This window comes from Meleagris gallopavo, chromosome 3 (assembly GCF_905368555.1).
Source record: "Meleagris gallopavo chromosome 3, MGAL_WU_HG_1.1, whole genome shotgun sequence".
NCBI lineage: Eukaryota > Metazoa > Chordata > Aves > Galliformes > Phasianidae > Meleagris > Meleagris gallopavo.
In genome coordinates this window covers 45532391-45548612 of record NC_139406.1, presented here as the reverse complement: position 1 = coordinate 45548612, position 16222 = coordinate 45532391, and the positions used below count along the sequence as shown (strand labels likewise).

General features: G+C 43.0%; 1 protein-coding gene across 6 annotated transcripts; it reads right to left on the bottom strand.

Annotated features, from left to right (window-relative positions):
* Positions 1-11357: 11357 nt before the first annotated feature.
* TMEM200C (transmembrane protein 200C) lies at positions 11358-15932 on the bottom strand. 6 transcript variants are annotated; one of them, XM_085220816.1, is made up of 4 exons: positions 15791-15932; positions 15235-15308; positions 14416-14588; positions 11358-13692 (listed from the first exon to the last, which is right to left on the bottom strand). In XM_085220816.1, exon 4 carries the CDS (start codon positions 13653-13655, stop codon positions 12033-12035), a length of 1623 nt encoding a protein of 540 aa, XP_085076942.1. In that variant the 5' UTR covers positions 13656-13692; positions 14416-14588; positions 15235-15308; positions 15791-15932; the 3' UTR covers positions 11358-12032. The 6 variants fall into 6 exon arrangements, with proteins under 6 accessions (XP_085076942.1, XP_085076941.1, XP_085076940.1 ...); XM_085220815.1 differs by having other exon boundaries at positions 15235-15354; positions 15791-15930; XM_085220814.1 differs by lacking the exon at positions 14416-14588.
* Positions 15933-16222: the final 290 nt, after the last annotated feature.

Genomic DNA, 16222 nt, shown 5'->3' with positions numbered 1-16222 from the left:
TGTCCAGCTGGTTACTGGCCGAGTGAGCCTGGATGTGTGCCCTGGTTGTGGGGAGCGGAGGGCAGCCAGGTTTGGGGTTGATGTTGAGTGGGAGGACAGAGCTGGCTCTGCATGCAATAACTGCTTTGTGCTCTGCACCGAAGTTTGGAGCAGTGCTTGGCACAGCGTTTATTTGTCACTCCGCTGAAGGTTGTGCACTTCTGAAAGCCTGTCCCCCCAGTGGTCTTCTAAATGCAAATCTGAGAGCGGCTATTCACCGCTGCTCTGAGGACTTCAAAATGCAGCTAACTGCACAGTGCTAGAGGGAAGGCTTTGAGATTAATTTCAGAGAGTAGCTACCAGCGAGGCTTGTAATTCCCTGCATCAGCACACTAGGGACGAAACTGTTTTCCTGAAAACTTTGCCATAAACACTGTTTCCTCAGTGTATTTAATGATTTCCTAATTGGGCAGAGGATTGGTAGAGTCATTCATCTTACAAACCTAAGTGGATTCAATGGCCTAGGACTGAGCACGCTTTACAGTGAGTTGTATTTGTTCTTGTTGAAAATGTTAATTATCTTTTTATAGACAGATGGCACTGGAGTGTAGCAAATGTGTGGTGAACCTGTGTTCAGAAACGTCTGGGTGTTAAATGCCTGCAGATTCCAATTTAAGTTAATTCTGTTTTAGAAATAGTGATTCTTGCAGGGTAATTAATTTCACTTATCTTAAGAGTATAGTAGCCTTGTTTTGGTACATTAAGTTAAAGTAAACACTTAAGTTATATTGCTGCAATTAATCTTCGTAATTTAAAATAGTGCTTAAAACAAAATGTCTACCAAATACAGTGTTCAGCTCCTTATCCTTTAATGACAACTAATTCAAAACAACTTTCTGTAATGTTATTCAAGTTATAATAGCATATAAAAGTATATATTTTCATGATAGAGAGTGTAAGTTGGGAATTTTGTTGCTCTGCTTTAGGCATAGGAATTCCTGTTTTAGTCCCCTGGTGTAACTTATTCAAAATTAATTGAAATATATTTGATTATTTGTGGGTCAGATGTAGCTTATAAAAAAAAAAAAAATTGTACTGAATAAGTAGCTTAATTGCCCTTTGTGATTTCTATGGGTAAATATTACCTAAAATCTTGGTCTAGATGCAAGTTTGATTCATTTTTATATACTTCTGCATTTAGTGTTATTTTCATGATACTGTTTTTGCCTTTGTGGTCTCTAACTTGCCTATTTAAGTAATTTCCTGTATAAGCACCAGTGTTTTCTATAGAAGATGGATGTAATCTGATTTTTTTTTTTTCTAATTGGGTTTAGTTTGATGTAACTTGAGTTACTGAAACAATGGTTCAACTTCAGAGTGAGAGAGAACTTGCATTAAATATTACCCACTGGCTGTGTTTAAGATCCATATGTGGAACTGAATTACCATGATAATTGTTTTCAAAGTAAGTTAAGAAACTTTGAGACCAGCATTTCCCCCATTCTTGGCTGATTTACTTTACTTGGTTATATGTAAATTGTTCTAAGAAACAGGATGCAAAAGCTGAAATGTTCTGTAGAGACCTTACTCTGGATGCTGCTAGACAAACACCAGGCCACTTGCCATTTGAACAGCTGGGGTAGTTTGTGGTTCTGGACATTAGACTTTTTTTGGGTGTTAAAAGCAACTGAGCAATAGCCCATAATACGTTATCTTAAAATAAAGGTTTTGGCTAGTCCAGTTGGATTTCCCTTCCCATAGTCCTGTATTTTCTGCATGTGCAAATCCTTCACATCAGGAAGATGTCATGTTCTTTTGTTGCTGGCATAGCAGAGCCACCAGTAAAGCAGTAGCTTTGGCTTGGTGCTTTGTGGTCTTCTAGCTGTGGGTGTGTTAGATGCTGATCCTGTTTTAGAGGGGATGAGTAGCGATTGGATTCTTTTACTTGCTGGGTCTCTGTTTCTTGCTGGGTTTACCTTAGCAGAATACACTTGTCGTTATTAGCCAAGGCTTCTGTCTTTGCAGTATGCTATATAATAACAGTCCTATTTTTCCTCTACTTGTGCAGTTAGGATGGAATAGCCATCTATTTGGTAAATGGGTGCAACTACATTTCTCAAAACTTTCCCATTTCTGACATTTTTCTTAGTTTTTGCCCTCATTAGAATAATCTTGGCCTTGAAGCAGTTTATTGCACAGTCCCATTCTTGTATGGTTACCCTGAACTCCAGCTGAAGGGCTACAATCACACAGCTTAGAGTGTGGCCTGCTTGTGGTACTCAAGAGCCTTGATGAGATGAATCCAAGCCAAAATTACAGGCTTTTCCTGTAAAGTAAATGGAAGATATCCACTTTTTACACTGCAGTGAAACTACAGACATAGGACTGAAAGACACTGCTTGACAAGTACCTTCAGTCAAAAAGCATTATTCCGGGGCATACTTACTCTGCTGAATATTCTTTGTGGAAGTGGCTAATCAGACATATAGACAGAAAGGCACACATTTGTGGGCTGGTAAAAACCTGAGCAATTTTATGTGATTGTGTTGTACAGTTTCCTCCTCAAAACTACTCCCAGATGGGCTAAAGTGTAAATGCTGTGTAAGATTAACTCATCCAAAGTTTCAATTCAATCTGTTCCAATACAGATTTCAGCTATTAGCCTGTGCAATGAAAATATGGGGCAAGCCTCATAAAAAGTCTTTAAAAATCATAGATGATTTGGGTTGGAAGAGGGACATCAAAGATCACCTAGTTCCAGCCCCCTGCCACAGCAAGGTTGCTGACTGCTAGATTAGGTTGTCCATCAATCTGGAGATTCAAGCATGGAAGGGATGTAACTTAGAATGGTATAATCGTACCCTTCTAGTCAACATAAATAAGAAGGAAGCAGGTAAGTTTAAATGATTTCACTTGAAGTTGTAAGTCACTAATGGAAGGAAGCTACTCAAAATTCTTGTCATTTCCTAGATTTAAGAGAGAGAGAGTGAAGTGCTTTCCAAGAAACAAGATACTTTAGGTATTCAATGCACAGCTTATCTCCTGGTTATTGCATACCACCCATCCTGATGGCTGCAGGACTTGCAGGTGATTTCATGCTGGTTTTTAAGAAGTGCATGTGAGAGCTGTTGCTTAGCTGACCATTATTTTTCTACGTATAAAGCAGTTACGAGCACTTCTAAAGGTGATTCTTAAAATCAGCTCATCTCAGCTCCTTTATACCCAGGAGATGTACGATCCCCAACTGGCCATTTAGAACAATGAAAGCATGTCTGCTTTTCCCACTGCTGAGAGCAGGTCATTGTAGAGATTGTGAAGCTGCTGCTTTCATGGGCTGTGGATGGCTATACCTTCAGTTACTACTTTTGTCAAAAACTTCTGGCAGGTTGAATCTACCCTTCTGTTTCAAACAGCTCTAATTAGCATACTTATGGCTTTAAATCATTGCTGTGATGAGATCAGCTATTTCCTAGTTACCTTCTCTGCCTGGGACACCTGTTTTACCCTGAGTGCATATGTTATTCCATGTGTTGCACCAGAATTTCAGCTTTTCATTATTTGGCTCACTTTTCAAGGCTCTGTAGAAGTGATGTATTTTAGTTGTGCATAAACATGATGATTTATATATACTGTGCTGATGCAGTTTGCAGATCTGAGGCCTTGTAACATAATTGCTTACACTCCGTGCTGTAAGAGAATTAATCGTTTAAGCAAAAGCTGATGAGGTTGTAGCCCTTGACAGAGGAGAAGCAGAACCAAGCAAGTCTAAGGGCTGTCCTTGACAGGACCTGCTACCATCCTGTATTTTAATATGTTAAGTGTACACTGACCGCTGTCTTGGAGTTATGAAGATGAAGTACTTTCATTGTTCATCAACCGTAGAATTTGCAAGAGAAGGCTGCATATTTGATACTGTGCCCACTTACTATGTATAATAACAATTTATTACCTCATGGTAGGAAAGAGTGAAAAAGATTAAGCAGTCCCATGGTATCAAACGTTTGTCAGTATGTATTCAAAATGAGTATATTCCTTGCTGCCATTACCCAGGACTCCTGAAACTCCTTCTGACAAAGCCTTCCCTGCTCCTGATGTTGTTAGTTATACACCATTTCTGTGATAAAGAAGAAATGTTTTAGGAATGCCTAAAAATATTTTGGGGTAATCTTTGTTTTCCCTGCAACTGATAAGCATTCCAGCTGCTCAGAGGAATCTGCTATTCATTGTAAAGAATAAGTTACTGGAATTATCTTAAATTTCCTAATGTTTTGACATCTTTGATTTACTGAAGAAGCTGTACTCTGGTGGAGTGGAAATGCTGCTTCTAACTTGGTAAAGCTTGTGGAAGGGACAGTGGGAAAATAGCACTGCTGAGCACAGAAACCAAACCTGATTCCTGTCTCCTACCCTGCTGCTTATTTAGGAAGAAACTGAACAAAATATTTGGTTGGGTTTGATGGAGAAAAAAAAAAAAAAAAAAACAGTTCTACTCCTACCCCCCCCCCCCTTTTTTTTTATTAGCAGCATTATCTAGATTTGTCTAAACTACAAATGAGATTGTTTTATCCATAACTGTAAAATTAACTGATACTCTACTGTATGTTTTGGATACCCACTGCAGCTTATTGGAAAACATTGCTGTTGAAATCTCTGCTCACATGAAAATTAGTTCAACCTGCAGGTGAAATATTAGGCAGCACATTGTTTGCTTAAGCAGAGGACTGGACCAATTTGTTTGTGAAATTAAAGGTACACTAAGCACTACTGTAATAGCATAATTACTTTGAATGCATGAGCTTCCTTTGCCTCACCCCTCAGCACAGCACTAGAGATCCCAGAACTGGGCTGTGCCTTTCATTTGGGGCTACAGCCCTCCATAGCAGAAGCAAGGCAGAGAGGATCCTAGCAATGCTCTTTGCATTCCTTTCTAGCAATGCGGCCTCACCACTCCTGCATGTTAGTTCTGAACAGTCTAACAGCTCCTTAAAAAGCTCTGTTGCTTTGTTATGGGGATGATGGACCAAAGCTCTACTTAAAGACTCTAAGAGAGAGAACCAGCCTCCACATCTTCCTGTGGGTTGGTCTCTGATTAGAGCATGAGAGATGCAGCCTTAGTACATGCCCCTGATTCAGTGCTCACCCAGGAGCGATACAAATTGCAAAGACAGGCAAAAGGCTGCATCTTTAAGTCTCCAAACCTGAAAGAGCTGCTATCATCACCTTCTGTGCTACCACACTGGTGCCAGGCTTCACCTGTTCCTATGAAATTTGCCACCTGAAAAAAAAAAATGGCATCAGCTGTCCAACACTCACTCTGTCCTTAACCATTCTGTAGAGATGTTTTAGGACAGTCTTTAGCTAAGTTATTTCCTGTAATTTGTGTACAACAAATCTGAAATAAAGTGAAATACATCAATGCTTCAGTGTCTTGCCTGCAGGAGGATGCCTCAAAGATGAGAGATGACTGTCCTGGTTGAAGAAAGGCACTCAGGAGGCTCTGTTTCACAGCAAACTAGTTGAGAAAAGTCACTTAGAGACAGATATTTGCATGCTATCATCATTGCATATAGGTGCCTTCTTTCTTCTCTACTTAACATAGATCTGGTCTTTCTGCACTTCGTCTGTGACTGTATCTCTATATGGCTGGTTTTACAGAAGAAAGTAATTGCTGAGGATGGTGAGGTGAGCTCATGCTAATTTTGTAGAGTCCCTGTTAGCATTTTAAATAGGTTCTATTAGATGGAGAGGCCAAATTGCATGTCCTTAAAGTGTGTTTTCATTGTAAAGTCAGTGAAGCTTAAAAAAAGAAAAAAAGAAAGAAACAAACAAACAAAAAAAACCCATGCTACAGCCCTCAGGGAGAGACCTAAAATACACTTTAGGAATAAGGGAAGAAGGCACTTCTATGGTGTGTTGTGGAAGTACCACATTAGCTCATGGGGAGTTTTTCCTGATGGAGCTGCCTCTGGTGACTTCTGGCACATGGCAGCAAGATCGGTTTGCCAGGTGCTTGTGCTGTGCAGTTCTGCTCTTTTAAAATGGCTGATTTGGCTTGTGGCAGCTTGGAAGCTTTGCATGCACATGCACACAAAAAAAAAAGCTGTGTGGCTTGGCCTTCTTTTACTCCCAGACAGGTCAGGGAAGATGTGTCAGCACCATGCCAAATGTTACTCACTGAGATGAGCAAACAGAACTCTCAGGTTGTGTGGTGGCTCTCACTTCAGGGATTCTTAAAATGGAGGCTTCTCAGGGTGAGGAAGGATGATCTGCTGTGTGCACAGTGAGAAAGTCTTGGCTACAGAATCAGGGTTACACATTTTGGGGTTGAACAGAAAATATGGCAATAGGTTTCAGTCACTTATATACTTCAGTAAGTATTTACCTATGTTCTAAGCTTTTTTTTCATGTGTGTTTTACTGATTTATTTTTTTTTTTAACCTGACATCTAAATTCCCTGTTCATATACCAATTCAAAATATGCATGTATTGGAAAAGAAAAGGAGTGCTGCAAGGTTAAAAAAAAAAAAAAAAAAAAATTAAAAAAATGCAACAACAGTAAGACCCAGCAAGGTTTGTCTGAATGTAGCTGGATATTTCAGAAAATAGTGTATTGTGGCTTCCATATGCCTGGTGGCAATTATCCTCTAGCCTTGTAGGTTGTTTTCTTGAAAACAAGAGTTCACTCATACCACTGTGAATAGGAAATATTGGACAAAAATGTTAAACACCATTTAATGTTTTTGACACTGGCTGTAAAGCTTAGTTTCACAATCAGCTGTTTTTCTGAATCGAAATAATCTCTTCTAACTTACACTAAATTATAAATTCAGTCTGAGAGCATCTCATCACTTATGGGAGAAAGTAGAAAGGAAAAAAGAAAAAGAAGCTTGGAAAATCTTAGCCCAAATTACCTTCGTGCGAATAAGGGCTAAGAGAAACAAAAAACAAAATCTTATGGACTAAGATCTTAAAAGTGAGCGATTGTCTTTCTTTTGATCTTTGCTATGAGGTGAGTTCAAGTGTTCTAACCTCTGCTCTTTGCTGCTCTCTGAAGCTCAAGCTATTTTTTAAAACTTCTTCCTTTGAATATAGAAGAAAACATAAAGAATTGTTGGCAGATGTTGCTGGCATGTGGTCTGCACTAACTCAGGGTGACTCAAGAGTCAGCACAATTCAAGTACTATGGGAAGAGTGGGCCCCTCCCTCCAGGAGGGCTTGATTCATCACTCCTCTGCTAGAAGGAATCGCAGAAAGGCCTGGGTTGGAAGGCACCTTAAAGCCCACCCAGTCCCACCCCGTGCTGTAGACTGGGCTGCCACCCCCCAGCTCAGCTGCCCAGGGCCCCATCCAACCTGGTCTTGAGTGCCTGCAGGGATGGGGCAATATTTAAAATTTCCCACTGGTGACTCCCATGTGTCACTGTCTCTAAGTAAATTTGTAAATAAACAACTAACTAGTAGATAAATGCATGCTTCTCCAGTGTCTGAATTGTACTATCATCTACTGCTATTAGAGGGAAAGCTAAACAGTGGAAAATGTTTTTCTTATGCACTTGCTTAGATGTTTCTGCTTTGGAGATCAGTAAATAGAAAGGCTAGCTCTGAAAAGGAAGACATAATAGCATATTCTTCTGCAGCAGATTTTCTTCTGTGGCTGTGAGGTCCTATTTATTCTCTCCGTTCATGCCTGCAAATACTGCGCATCTTCTTTGCTATTTGCAGGCCCAGACTGGATCTTTGACTCATCCTTGGAAGAGAAAAATAATAATTAACCAGACTAGATAAAGCATTCCATTATTGCTTGCGACACTTGGAAAAGAGAGAAATAAAGTTGCTTTTTCTGAGGGAATTTTGATGTACTTGCTCCACAAGAAAAAAAAGGTACTGCCTAACTACTTTAAGACTGTAATTGCAGCTTCCACTGAGAGCATCTGTACTTTTTGTGTGCAGAGGTGTGCAGAGTGATTTCTGGCTTGCTTATGGCCAGGGCTTTGGTGGCGTTTTCTTGTTTCTTTCTCTCATCCCCCTCTTTCCTGATGAAGAGAGAACTGAGAGACTGAAATGTTAATGGTGCAAGGCATCAATGGGTGATCTACTGAAATTAGTAACAACTTAAATTTTTCACTGTAAATACAGTGCTGTTGTTTTGTTGTCGTTCTAAGCAAGAATCTATTCACATGGATGCAATACCTGTTACATTTGATCAGATTATCCTCACATTAAAATCCGACAACCTTTATCATCATGCCACTTCCATTATTTTTAGTTTTAAATATATATATTTAACTGAAGTAGTGTTGCTACTTCTGTGTAAATCTTGAAACAGTTTTGGCCATTATGGAAGTACATACACTACTGCAGGCTGACAACTAGGTTACTAGCTACCTAATTTGATGTTTGTATGGGCACTATTACTCACTGTTAGACAGCATGATTTCTTGAAAGGGCTGTTAGAAATGTACCTAAATAATATGGTGCAATAAATCTGGGCTATTGCATTTTGAAGTAATACAGTTGATATGCCAACAGTTGGATGTGAAGGTTAGAGTTTACAAGTACATTTCCTAATACACTTCAGTGTATTAACACTTTCAGTGAATGTGTTCTATGGAGGATGGCTTCCTAGATGCTTGTTGTCTCCTGAATACACCGTGACCCACCTTTCCTTTTCCTTTTATATGCAGTTTGGAAATAAACAGTAGAACATTCAAAGCACAATTAGGGCATTTACCTACAATCTCAGTCTTGTCCAAGAAGCAGCCATACTCATAATGCAGAGATACTGCCTTGCACTCAGGGATGAGAGTACTCTGAGAGTTCAGGCAGAAATTAGCTTTTCCTTGAGAAATTTTATATGACTATCATAGCATTTCTTCTATACTAAAATAAATATCTCTGGAAAAGAAAACAGATTTTAGAACACAGTAAGATTTTATGCATGGGGTATTGCAGCTTAATCATTCCATCATCAAAAGTATTTTGTGTGCAAGCCCATCTTTCTCTGCAACATGTAGGCAGGCAGATACAACAGAAGCAACTCCTCAGCTCTTGACAAGGACTGCGGAGGAAGCACTTGATGGCAGGATAATGGGGAAGAAGGTTAACAGGGGAAGACAAGATGGGAGTAAAACACATAAACAAGAGACAAAAAAAGCAAACAATAGCCAAGAGGCAGTCTGGTAGTTTAAAGAAGCAGTCAGAGTCATCTGGAAGAAAATCAAGAGGTCAGTGCACAAAACCGAGTACTTTTGTCAGCTGCTGGTGTTATCAGAAAAGGTTCTGTTCTGTCACTGTTTCTCTCTGTACTGCTAATGGTGCTATGAGCAGTCGCATCTGATGCACAGAGGTTGAATTTCTCATCCACTTTCCAGTGTCAATCTAACTAATTTGCTCATCTTGAATTCTGAACAAAACTTTCTGATGTCAAATCCACCGCTGCATGTGTTGTTCAACAAACAATTTGATGAATACATTCACAAAAAATGATTTTTTTTTAGTACTTAAAGGCTTTATCTGCCTATTAATGCATGTGTTACAAATCACTTCTAGCTGCTCTTCTAAAAATCCAGCTTGACTGATGAAACATCGTATTTCAAATCTTTTTTTGGCACACAGGAAAAGGCTATAAATTTACTTATTGAAAACCAACTTCACTGTAATTTTGTTATTAAGAAAGCTTTGCAGAAAACTAATCAGCAGAATTACTGGAATGCTTTATTTTAATTGATCTATCTAAGGAGCATCCAGAGGCTTTTTAAAGGCCTTTTTTTTTTTTTTTTTTTTCTTTTTTAAGAGCACGCTGTATATTCAGAGGACTAAAGAAGTATTTACTGAGAATACACATACAGAAATACATTTGTCTCTCTTTCAAAATGAATAAAATCCTGTCATGTTTTCATGAGAACCTTGTCCTCCAGGAAGCAGCACCTACAACCCACCTCTTACCCTGTGCCCCTACGAAGCTTTCACATAGATAGTAACAAACGAGGTATCTTCATCAGTGTAAACAATTAGCATCTCTGTCAGCACCAGGTAACACTACTGCTCAGATACAGCTCATAAATCTTGCTGGAAATCACAAGAGAAGCAGAAGCACTGGTTCACTAATGACTTGAAACTGGGAGAACTGTGTGAAAGTCATTTCCAGCTGAGTTGCCCTCTCCAGGGAAAGGCCAGCCACTTCTTGCAGGGTCTCATCAATCCCCCTTCCAGCTCAGGCAGTTCTGCAACATATTTTTTGCCAGCTGTGTGCTAGCAGTTTGATAGCAAAAAAAAAAAATGTCATGCTGATGTTCATGTTGTTGTTTTTTGTGGTTGCCACTGACAAGAGAAGAGATATCGCCATCTGGATACTCTCAGTCATTCAAGAAAACTGCTTCCACGATTTCAGAATTCTGACGTGGCAAATTCTTTGTGGGCTTTTTTTTTTTTTAATTAGCCTTATTTAATATAGGACTTTGCCAGATTACTCTTTGCAATTGCATTTCGTGACTGCTATATTCAATTTTGCAATGCACTGAGATATAACTAGATATTTTAAAGCAAGAAACCATAACAAAAATTTTAATTGCAACAGAAAAACAATTTTCCTCTCTACACCATGTATTTGTTTAATGTCAGTTTCCCTTTGTGTATGATGAAATGACACATCCACATTCAAAACCTGAAATACTGATGAAATCTCCTGAGCATCTAAAGCTGCAGAGCTGCTTTAACAAAATAAAAGAACTCCTGTCATGTTGCAGGTTCAAAAATAAAACAACTCATCAATCTACTAAAAATCTGCCCACGGATTATAACACATAAAGCAGCCATAAGGAAACCTGATGCTTTTCTCACTCAAGAAGAAACTCTCGCCACACCAAAGTCACTGAGAACCTTCCACTGATTTCAACAGGGTGAGCAGCTCAGAGATATTCAGGACTATAATTATGCTTTAAAATTAAAATTATGCACATACTTTCATGAATATGAAAACCTGAACGGGGGAAAGGCTTAAAGCAACAATTGCAAATGAAGACTCCTAAAAGAATACGCTACAGTCTGAGATTGATGTGTTACTCAGGAAAAAAATCTAATTTTAACAGGTCAAACCTGTATTTTTTTTTTCCATAGCACGTCAAAATCTCACATTCCTGCAGATGTCACAAAACACTGTTAGAAATAGAGACAGATTTTGCTGACTGACTGAACCAAAGCATAGTTTCTCAGAGTCAGAACCACTGTTTATTTTGAAATTACTCCTACATGATTATTATCCACTTAAAAGCATAAGCAAACCTTTGGCCCTGTAGCATCTCTCTAATCATTCACAGTACAAAAACAGAAATTTATGGCATCTGTAAGTACTTACCAAAATAAAAGATCTTTATCTCTCAGTTTTGTTTGCAAATGTTTTATTAAAAAAAATCTTTTAATGCTATTACTCAATACATGTGTAATAATACTTGATAAAGTATCACATCGTAGTAGGTATTTTGAATTGAAGAACAGTATGGTTTTAACTAAATTACCAACACTCAGTTCTGCTCTATTCTGTTCTAAACTATCATTTTTCCAAAATTTGAGCAAACTCCTTCTTTGTCAAGGTACGTCATCCTTAAGGCCTTGCAAACTTTTTAGTGATTGAACCAAAACAAAGAGAGAGCTCAGCTTTCTTAATCTAAAGAGCACTGTGCTCTTGAGCTTAAAAAAAGTGCCTGTGGTTTTCAAGCAGTTAGTGGCAAATCAGCAAGAAAGAAATCGGAGGAGAAGGAGCACTTGGAAATCAAGACAATTAAAGTGCACGGTTATACTGTCCGAAATTGTATTAAGCTGATCCCAAGAACTTGCTGCACTGTGGATATTTAATACAATTTGGCTTGCATGGAACATACAATCGGACAGAAGGATTTTCTTCCTGAAGTCATCTACAGGATTTACTGAATTCAGATTTTCAAGGGTAGCATATACTGCAGCTCTTTGGATATAGACTGGTTTCCTAAGTCCACAAAAAGATGAAGAAGGGGGAAAGGTGTGAAGGGTTGCAAGGTGTCCTTGCGCCTTCTTGGTTTTTCAGATGCCAGTACTTTCCAGCTCCCCATCCTCCAGCCCTAATGCAGCATGCGACCTAGAAATCATAAAGAGTTTTTCTTTCTTTGTGTACTGTCTTTGAATTTGCTGAGATTGTTCCCCTGTTTGTTCTGTGCTGGTAGCCTTGAGGGGGTCCATTTTCTCAACTGGTTCCTCCTCACTGTCCTGGATTTTACTGGCTGGGGTATTGGCAACTGACTCCAAGGAGGTGCCGGCCTCCTCCAGGTGACTGTAGCCCTTATTGCTGCTGGAAGGCTCAGACTGAGAGCTCTGGGAGTCCATCCTGGTGATGGCGGGCGGAGTTGAGGGAGGTGATTCCCCCAGGTCCAGAGATCTGGAGTGGCTAGAAGATGCCAGGAGGCTGGAGTCCAGGCCTCCCCTGACAGCTGGAGACCGAGGTGGCTCAGGAGAAAGGGGACGCCTGGCATCAGGCAAGCAGCTGGTGCTCTGCCGCCTGAGAATCAGCTTGTGCCTCCTTGTCCTGTAGCCTCCCTCGATGTGGCTGAGGTCAGTCAGGCTCAGTTCAAATTCCCCTCGTGGGATTTCCTGGGCTCCCCGCTCACCAGGAGGCCTCCGCCAGCCTCCCCCTCTGCCACTCTGTGTCAAGGGCAGAAGAGTGAAAGCACTCAAAGAGGATCCAACAATGGAGCTGGCTGTACTGCGCTGGCCCCAGCTCTCTGGTGGGCTGCAGGGTGGGCTGGTGAAGGTGCGGCCAGTATGGGCAGCATGCTCCTGGTAGATGCTGTACACAGCCTCGGCCAGGCTGGGAGGCTGTGGCAAGGTGCAGAAGGAGGAACGCCGTGGTGAGGATGCTAAGTCAGGTGGGGAAAAGGAGGCAGCCAGCCCTGGTGGCCAGGAGCTCTTGGCCAGCATAGCCGCAGCACCCAGGCCTTCACCACCAGGCTTTAGCTCCAGGCCCCGTGACTGCACATAATTGACAAAGCCATTAAGAGGAGCTGAGGCGCCTCCATCCTTTGCCCGCAAGCTGTGGGCATCAATAACAGTGGAATAGAGGTCCCGCAGGTTGATGATCTTGGTCTTCTTGTCACGGTTCTCATGCAGTACTGCATTGGCGCAGATGAAGAGGAAGATGCCAATACCCATGATGAGGGGGCCCAAGACTTTCAGCTTGTCTGAATGCAAGTAGCTTGAGAAAAGATGGAAAAGGAAACCCACTGAAGCCTGGGGGGATGAGGAAGTGGGACGGGACTGCGGGAACTCCTGGCTAATAGCAGCGGTGGAGTTGACTCTGGAAGGTGCCTCCGGGTAGATCTCAACTTGTGCCCCTTCCTGGTTCTGGGAGCGGTTCTTGGGGGTGCCACCCTGAGGGGCCAGGTGCCTGCTCCCACCAACTTCTCTGTATACCTGGCTGGACTTAGGCCAGTAGCCCACAACAGCCAAGGCGATGCCCACTAGCAGTACTAGGATGCCACAGAGGGCGATGAGCCCTGAGATGGAGCACAACTTGAGCTTGCCTTTCACAACCACAACATCATTTTTGCGTTTCTTCTTGGCCTTACGTTTGCGTTTGGGGATTTGGCTTTGTGGTCGCAAGGGATCCTGTTTCCTAGCTGAGATCCTCAGGAGGCCTCCAGTGGCGATCATGGCTGGCTACCCAGGGCACTGCTCCCTATAGCCACTCCTGCAGGGAAAAAGAGAAGAGGGTGAGGATCAGTGACAGACCTACTGCACAATGAATGTCTCTGTTTCTTGTTCGTCCTTCATTCTCCCATTAATTAAACCTCTCAACAAGTGGTTAACACAAACACTCTGATCTCTCTTGTCCATACAGCTTCTGTATGTGAGAAAGACAGGCAGACTGATGAGACAGATGATTAGGCAGTTCTGCGAAGGGAAGCAGCCATGTGCCCCACTAGACCCTTGGCACACAGCTAATTAATTTCTTTATACTCCAGATAAATGATAGATGGGGTAGTACCTGCTAACATAAACAGAAAATGATCATGTTAGTCTCAGACAGTGCTTGCAAAACACCACGCTTCAGAGGAGACTGACAGCTTCCTTGCCCTGAAGCCTCAATCCCACAGGTCTGGGGTTATGCTACACAGCAACTTAACCACACTGTGGTTAATGATGTAATGCAGGAACTAGATGTGAGGGTAAGAAGAAAATAAAAGCAGGAAGGATTACATTTGATCTATAGATACCATTCATTTTACTGCACTATTTGCACATTAGTGGGGGAGAGTTAAGCATATTACCTTTCCTAAATGAGTGGAAAAGAAATTACTGTGAAACATGCAAGGGAAACCAGAATAATAGAAAGCAGTACCCCATGGAAGTTTCTTCCAAGCCACTTCCTTAGAATTCTATCTGCAATATTTCAAAAAAATTCATCACTTGCCTGTGGTCAGGGAGTGTCAGCTGGACAGCCTCCTGCTTTGGGAACATGTGTGATGTTCAGGGCAACTGTTATGCAACCACGGCCACATCCCCCCGCCTCCAGAGAGGGGAGATGGTGGCTGGTAGGTAGCATATCACATCTTATTAAAGGAGGAGCAAACCCCTGCAAATCACCTGGGGAAAAGGCAAGGATTGCTTGTAGAGAAACTGGCAAGTGACTGAACAGCTATCATTTATGGCTTTTATTTCACCGACTGTCAGGACTCATCTGTGTGTTCCAGTGACTGGAGCCACAAAATGCACCATGTAGGAACAATTGCTGTGCTGTTGCAATTTTATTTTATTTTTTCCTGGACTCCCTACCCCTCATGCTTCTGAGAAGAAGGCTCCCCTTCCCCCTTTCTAACTGTCCAATTCAGGGTGGTTTAGCTTTGTTTTTTCAGCAAAAAGATGACAGCACCGAATATATTCTGGTTTATAAAGTTCAATTCATTGCACTGAAAGACGATTAAGCAAGCACCTAGGAAAAAAAAAATACTTCTCGTCCTTTCCCTGTTTAGCTTTTAAATCTCATTTCTCCCTTCCTCTATTCCCAGATTTTACATGTAGGTGAGGATTCTGTGCCCCATTTACTCCATTTGAATTTTTTGCTGAGAGCAAGGACGTTGTTGAATTACTCTCCAAGGTACGGCGTACTCAAAACAAAGGGCAGGAACGAGAAGTCTCTATCACTAAACTATTTACTTTAAAAACAAACAAAAAAAGGCAAAAGAAAAAAAAAAAAAACACACATTTTTCGTCGGTGCAAAAGTGTAATTACCGGGGCAGGATTTGCTGTAATCGCCGCTCGCTGATCTCATTCCTTCTCCTGCCCCCCCGACAGGACCCGGTCTCCTCCACGACGACGAAAACAGATGGCAATCATTTCGGACCTGCCTTCCTGAGACAGTACCGCACGGCGCTGAGTTTTTCCCGTTTAGAAAGGAGCGCAGAGCACGTGAAGGAGAGGACCGCCACGAGAGCACCAGCGACGGCAACAGAGCAGAACAACGCAGAGGCTCGGGGACACTTCTGAAGGCTGCGGAGCGAATCCACGAGCCGATGGCGGTGCGCACACAGCTGCCGCCCCTCACCGAGAGCCGCCGGGCGCCCCGAAGCGCAGTTCTCACACCGCTCTGACGGACGGACGGGGAACCGCAGAGGAGAGAAGCCGGGCTTCGTGCCCGCCCCTCGGGTACCGCTCGCGGAGGGAATAAGCGGTTTTCGGGAGCCGGGGGGCCAGGCTGCTGGGCGCTGCTCCCGGCGGCAGGGGCCGGGGTCTCCCGAGCACCGCGCAAAATGGCAGCGGCGCCGCCGAAGGCTCCGCGCCCACTTACCGAAAAAGACCGGCGAGAGGTCCGCGGCCGAGCCACAGCGGGGAAGAAACTTTCCGGCCCGAGCGGGCATCCCCGCGCGGCGCCCGCCCCGCCGCCGCCTCACCTCCCCTCACGGCCCCGGGCGGGCGGGCGGCGGGGCTGGGCCGAGCGCTGGGCTCTCCCTCGGCCCCGCCGCCGCCGGCCGCCTCAGGTTGCTCGGCGGGAGCGCTGCCCCCGCGCCGTGCCGCATCCTTCCCGCCGCGGGGCCGCCCCTCGGCAGCGCCCGCCCGGCGGAGCTGCTGTCTCTGCCGCTTAGGGCGGTGCGCGGCTGCCGCGACTGGCGGCCGGACTCAGAGCCGTTGCTAGGAGACGGAGCCGTGACACAGGGAAATGGCTGCAGGACGGCCACCGCCGCTCCCCCACCTGCGCACCTGCGCCCGCCCGCCGCGGCCC

Bases quoted from the DNA above. Each gene is read 5' to 3' on its own strand.
- TMEM200C (XM_085220816.1), bottom strand. From the start codon at position 13,655: ATGATCGCCACTGGAGGCCTCCTGAGGATCTCAGCTAGGAAACAGGAT.